This window comes from Syngnathus floridae, chromosome 13 (assembly GCF_059516105.1).
Source record: "Syngnathus floridae isolate MCC-2025c chromosome 13, RoL_Sflo_1.0, whole genome shotgun sequence".
NCBI classification, from domain to species: Eukaryota; Metazoa; Chordata; class Actinopteri; order Syngnathiformes; family Syngnathidae; genus Syngnathus; species Syngnathus floridae.
In genome coordinates this window covers 13,997,222-14,003,221 of record NC_142425.1, presented here as the reverse complement: position 1 = coordinate 14,003,221, position 6,000 = coordinate 13,997,222, and the positions used below count along the sequence as shown (strand labels likewise).

Sequence of the window (6,000 nt, the reverse complement as noted above, 5' to 3'; positions counted from 1 at the left end):
AGACTTGTGCGCAATGAGCGAGAGGTTAGTGGGCAGGATCGCGATCAATTGGGCAGACTGCAAAGGGGACAGACAAAGTGAGCAGAGCAGAGCAGAGCTTCGCCAGGAGACAGACAGCCAGCAAGACCGCTGAGGCGCAACTCTGTCGCAGACGCTCACCCAGTCAGTCACTTGGAGGTTGCACGCTGAGGAAGTTAACTTGAAGTCGCCAACATTGCTGCTCTTCTCGATCTTCAACTTGTGACTGGTGGATGTTTGCAGCTGGCCAAGGTGCAAAGGCAGAGTCGAAGGAATGTACCCAAGTCGGAGCGCGGCGAGCGGCGGCTGTCATCCAGGCTGGATGGTCGTGCTGCTCCTTGGCTTCCTGGACCTCGGCGCGTCGGGTGAGTCTCCAAACTTTTTCAACCACTTTGCCCTCCACATATGCTCTGGATTTTTCAACGCGTGGGGTCGCATATCTGTCAAAAATCAAAGTGTCACTGCAGATTTTTCTTCTTTTTTTTTTTCTGTGATGCTGAGAGTTTATTGCAGAAGTTGAGAAGGTCATTTCGATGCCAACATGTAGTATTCCACTCTGCATGTCTTTGTTTGCCTCCTCTATTGGTTTTCCCTGGCCGTGATAATCCCATACGTGTAATTGAAACAGTTGGCCGCTGCAAACAAAGCGGGCTCTCCTCTCATGTAAATGATCTTTGCTACTTAGTTGATGGGGCCCATTGTCAGTGAGCAGCATCCACACGGGGAAGGACTTGACTCCTCATGGCCACAATGGGAGCCTTTTAACCGGTCAGCTGGAGGGCTATTGTGCCATTCCTCAGTCATTTCAAGATAAGCCTCGAGCCAGATAGAGTGGATAAGGCTTGTGGTCAGAATAAGATTTGGGGAAACACAACAGTCAGTACATGACTAAAAATGTCAAGGTGGCGCATTTTAATTTGAGTTCTGTCATCAGAAAAATTGTCCGATTAATTTGATGGGAGGAGGGTCATCACCTTATCTGGAATCTTATTACTGCAGCTTGAGATTTTGAAAAAGGTGCACAAATATTGTATAGAAATGTGTGTTTCCCTCTCCTCCCATCAATCAAGATGTGCCCTTAAGCTGCAAAGTAATAATCTGTGACAAGCCTATAAAAATAAATTGACGACAATGTTTTACCACTACATAAATTGTGTATGTGTTCCTGATGTGGGGCAGGTAAAAGGCCCGCCCCCATGTGAAATGTGTTTACAATTGCATTGAGCTATTTCATAACAGTCAGGAAGCCTATAGATCATGTTGGGCCCAGCTGTCACGCTACAGTCTGCAACAGAGCGCAATGTTGACACTAAATGCACTTCACATCTGGGGGGGGCACACTCATGTATGGGGGCTTGTCCTGCCGTGTGCGCTGCTCTGCGTCGTCTGACGTTTTGGCTCATGACATGATTTGAATGAAACTTGTTGTGCTTGTTGATAGTGATGGCGTAACAGTAAATCTCAAATTTGACTTTGCAGCCACTTTTAATAAAAAGGGGCGTGCCCACTTTCCTTTGAACCCTTATATCATAAGAATGATTGGGTCCATCTTTACTAAAGCGCTCTTGTTGGAAAGGGAATGCAACAAGAAATCCAAATCTGTAGATCAGTGCACATTTGAGTAACTTTACATTTTGACCTCAAAGTTGACCTTGCGGATCACAACAAAATTCTTTGTGACTTAATGTCGCGCACATTGTCTAACACGCGTAAAAGTTTCAGCGGCGTAAATGTTTTTGCTTTGCAGCAAATGTGTACAGACTCTGATATTGAATATCAGGACAAAATGTCTTTGTCGCTTGCTAAATGTCAATGCGGCTACGATGAACTTTTTGGAGGATATTGAAAGCTAATGTTTGCTTTGACTCTCTTAAAAAGTATGCAGAACATTTCTTTCCGAATGTATCACATAGCCTGTGTTTAATGTTTCTGTCTCCCTTGTGTGATGTGGAATTCACTTATTATGGACTTTTCTTATGATGTGTGATGATAGTTAAGGTTACATGTCTTTTCCACTAAATGATTGGCTGGAATGTCCTGACAATATGCTTGGTTGCTCGAAGAATCTTGCAGGGGGCACATTTGGGCTTTTCGTTTTTATATTGATCGACGCGATGCCAAGCCTGAGCTTTATGCGAATACTAAGACTTGACTTTGGGTAATACTGTATAAGCAGAAAATTGCTCCGACTCCCTTAAATTGGATTGTGTGCAGCGAGTTTATTTTTGAGTGGTCACTGTGTTTTGGCAAAGCAGACCTTCTATCATGGGATAAACACACTCGCCTCTGATCTTTACTAGAGACGTTTGATAAAGTTTCTACCACTATAAACTGTAGCCAAGCGTGTAAACCTTTTCCTGCAATTTACTCTCTACTTAGGAGGTCAGTCTGTTAGAAGAGGAGGGGAAAAAAGCTTCAAGGCTCAGGCCAAAGCTTTAAGTTGACTATTTGACCTTTATATAACATCTTGAAAATCTTGTGAATAGTTTATCATCGCTATGGCAACCACTATATCCTTAATTACAAGTAGCACACGAAGCACTCACGTTTTGCTATTCCATCATTGCGTTTTGTGACTTGGTACAAATGTGCTCTGTCAAAAAAGTAGCGTATTTGATGGAGAGTCCGGCCGGCCGGCCGGCTTCTGTGCCTCGCCCCTGGTTCGGATTTCAGGCTAATTCCTTCCTTTGTGGGCTTCCTCCGACATTTCAAACACATCCATAGTGGCTTAATTAAAGACTTGAAATTGTCCATAGCCGTGAATATGAATGTGAATGCCTCTTCTTGCCTCCTCCGCTTGAGTTTTTGCATGGAAAACACAGATGGCATCCAACTCTTATTGAGTCTTTACTGTATATAATGGAATGAGCCTTGACTGCAAGCTGTTTGCACAAAGTATCCTAATGACAAAGTGACACTTTAATGAGTCTAATGGAGTAGACCACACATCCAGGTATGTGCAGCATATCAATTACCAGTGTGCGCTTGGCATGGAGGTCTGCAGGGAATAGTCCTGCCTGCCTTAAAAAGCTCCTTGAGGCCAGGCTTCATTTCACTTTTATCAAATTACACCTTTGTTAGCATTTGTCATTGCTTCCTGTGTTTCTGCCTTTAATGAGTGTAGATCCGGCTAGGGTTTATTTCATAGGGGCTGGGCTAAAACCCAACTTTTTAAATCCCCTCCACTTGTCCCAGTAAATCTTTTAAACACTGTTTGTATTGCATTAAGCAAACTCCAAGTGCAAACTGGGAGCCTGCGTTCCCTCCACACTCAATTATGCCTTTGAACAACACAGCGCTCCACTTTTAATAGGCATCTTTCACAAAATATTTCGATTAAAATGGCTTGGCAGCTTTCCATGGTAAATATTTGTCTGAAACGATGTTTTCAAGACACTTCTTCTCATTGCTTGGATATGAAGCCCCAAACTGACCCCTTCCCTTGCCTCTTGGTCCTACTTCATATGCGATATGTAGTCGTCTTAGCATGTTTACCTTTGAATTTTCATGATATAATCCCGACCGATAGTGCCGGTGTCCAACCTACGGCCTTGGGCTGTTTGGCGTCCCCAGTCAATTTTGAATGGTCTGCAGCATATGCTAAAAGTTTGAAGTGTCATTGTGAAAACACAAGTTCAAGAAAAGAACAGCGTATTGTATGGAGAGGCTTTCCAGATTTGATCACTTGAGTTTTGCAACGCACTAGTGTTTTGTGATGACAACTGTTGTGTTGTGGAAGGAAGTGGAAAAGCTCAAAGGATGCCAAAATCTGCAATGCACATTACCATGTCTTGTCCCTTTGGCTTTGTCCAGTTCAGTCACACGTAGAATTTTGTAGTCTACCTGCGGGAGGACTTTTGAAATACTCTGAAGCAGCAAATTCAGCATATGCAACTTCCTTGCTATTCCTTTAAATCCCCCAATGTCACTCCCGGCCGGCTTAATTGCTCTCACTTTAAGATGAGGAGAGGAGTGTTGAGGGGAAAATTGACTTCAAGGCTTATTTAACATCCCTGTAGATGTTGATCAAGGCTGACAGTGACTTGGAAGCAACTTAAGTTGACATTTGCTTACTGATGCGGTTGTGTCCCGCATGCCAACAGGCCTCTTAAGACCTCACTCTTGTTTTCCTGTCGCTCTATATATATATTTGACTCGGTCTGTCTAGAAGAAGAAGAAGGAAAAAAAAAAAAAAAAACTTTCTCAAAGGCATTGGTTTCAACAGCTCAGGAAATGAAAATCCTGCAACTCACAGCAGGGGAATGTGATCAGCTGAGGGAAAAAGGAAGACACAGCGAGTAAGGTAAATCCATCCGTGGAGTTTTGTAGAAGAGGTGAAATAATTGATGTGACCCAGGACGTCATGGCTCCGCCAAAAGTTTGTTTTGATTGCGGTGAACAGTAAGCTTAAATAATCAACTCTGTTGGTGATATCAATCAAAAGCTGAACAGGAGTAACCCAGTTTACTGTAATTGAGCCATTTTATGGTGACACAATGTTTTCACACGCTTTTGATGTAAAAGAAGCTTTATGGTGTATTGTAGGTGCATCCATCTTGGAGCACTCTTGACCTTTACACGTTTATTAGAAGTCAATGATCTGCTCCTCAGAGGGGTTTGTGTAAGAGGCTTAGGCCCGCGTGATCCCACAGATTGTTTGCATAACCTCGGCGTGGTTGCCTTAGTGGTGCTAAGCTTTGCCCGCAAGAGCTCATTACTTGGCAGTCAAACGTGGATTGAGAAAGTCTCCAGTACGGAGACATTCAACAGGCTCAATCTTTTTTATTTCCCTAAAAAAAATGTATCCTTATATTGTACGACAGTCTCTGTTTGTACCCAAGACTGTATTCTCCATCCAATTTTCTAATCCATCCTACCGCTACATGGTGATCGAATTCATCACAAGGCTGAGAAAAACAACAAGAAATCGGAAGTCCAGACCCAGACATCAACCCTCACAAGGCTCACTGGTCGTTACGTGCTGGATGCCAGTCCGAATGTTTGGCCTCAATCTGGCAGATCGCTGGTATGCGTTGCAAATGCCGAGTCCCGGTGTAGGTGGTCTTGGAAAGCCACCAAGATCACTGGACTGTTCTGTAATGTGAAAGTAATTAGCAGCCGGCACTTTTACGATGACAAGAGGCTATGTAGGTCAGCAGTGAGCTTTAGGTACATGCTGGTGTCATTACTTTGCTGTAGGTAGGTAGGTGTCTTGCCATCATGTGTGTTTCAGGAATCAAGCACAAACCAAAGGTATGAGTTACAAATTCTTGCTCAGGGTTAAAGTTGAATGTGAAGTAAAAGCGGGTTTAGATGGAGTTTAAATCCAGATTTATTCCGTTCCCTGCAGGCCGCTTTGATGTGTTCACCCTCCATCTCCTTCATCTGACACGGCCCCCTGGATAGAGCTCTATCTGCCTGGGACTTATGCTGGAATGTAGTAAATTGGTGTCACACGCACACTGTATGAATATTTGCTCACATCAAAGGTGGCTAATAATGAACTGCTTTTACTCCGTAACATTAACATAAGTCATTTTATAGAGCAGAATTAATGGAACATACTTGATTAACATTAATCGCACAAAATGAGTCCTTGCACATCATGCTCAAATACATATAAAGACACTACAAAGAATTTCAAGCAAACAAAGAATAACTATTATGTTTTTTTTCCCCTTTGCACAAGGGATCTCTTGCATTAAGACTTCCCATTCAGAAAAGGCACAAAAGTGCAAACGAGCATCGGCACCGATTTTGTTGGGCAATATTTGAAACTGCATTCTCCTTGAAATAGTATGTGTTCAGTTAACATGAATGCGCTATTCAAAAATAAATCAGAAGTATTCCCCTGAGTACTTGAGTAGATTTTTCACTCAACACTTGTACTCACGTCATTATTTATAGGACTGTTATTTATCTTAACTGAAGTCTTATTATCTGAGCACGTACTTTTTCTTCATTACAATTCTTGGCTACTCT

The 6,000-nt window shown here is 42.8% G+C and overlaps 1 protein-coding gene across 2 annotated transcripts in view; it reads left to right on the top strand.

Annotated features, from left to right (window-relative positions):
• The window catches only part of ror1 (receptor tyrosine kinase-like orphan receptor 1), a 50,000-nt gene continuing 44,000 nt past the window's right edge, over nt 1–6,000 (top strand). The window contains exons 1-2 of one of the 2 annotated variants that reach the window (XM_088394445.1): nt 1–162; nt 262–383. In XM_088394445.1, coding sequence (XP_088250571.1) covers nt 293–383 — 91 coding nt within the window. In that variant the 5' untranslated portion in view covers nt 1–162; nt 262–292. Of the gene's footprint in view, nt 178–261; nt 384–6,000 lie in introns of both variants that reach the window. The other variant, XM_088394444.1, reaches the window with a different exon arrangement.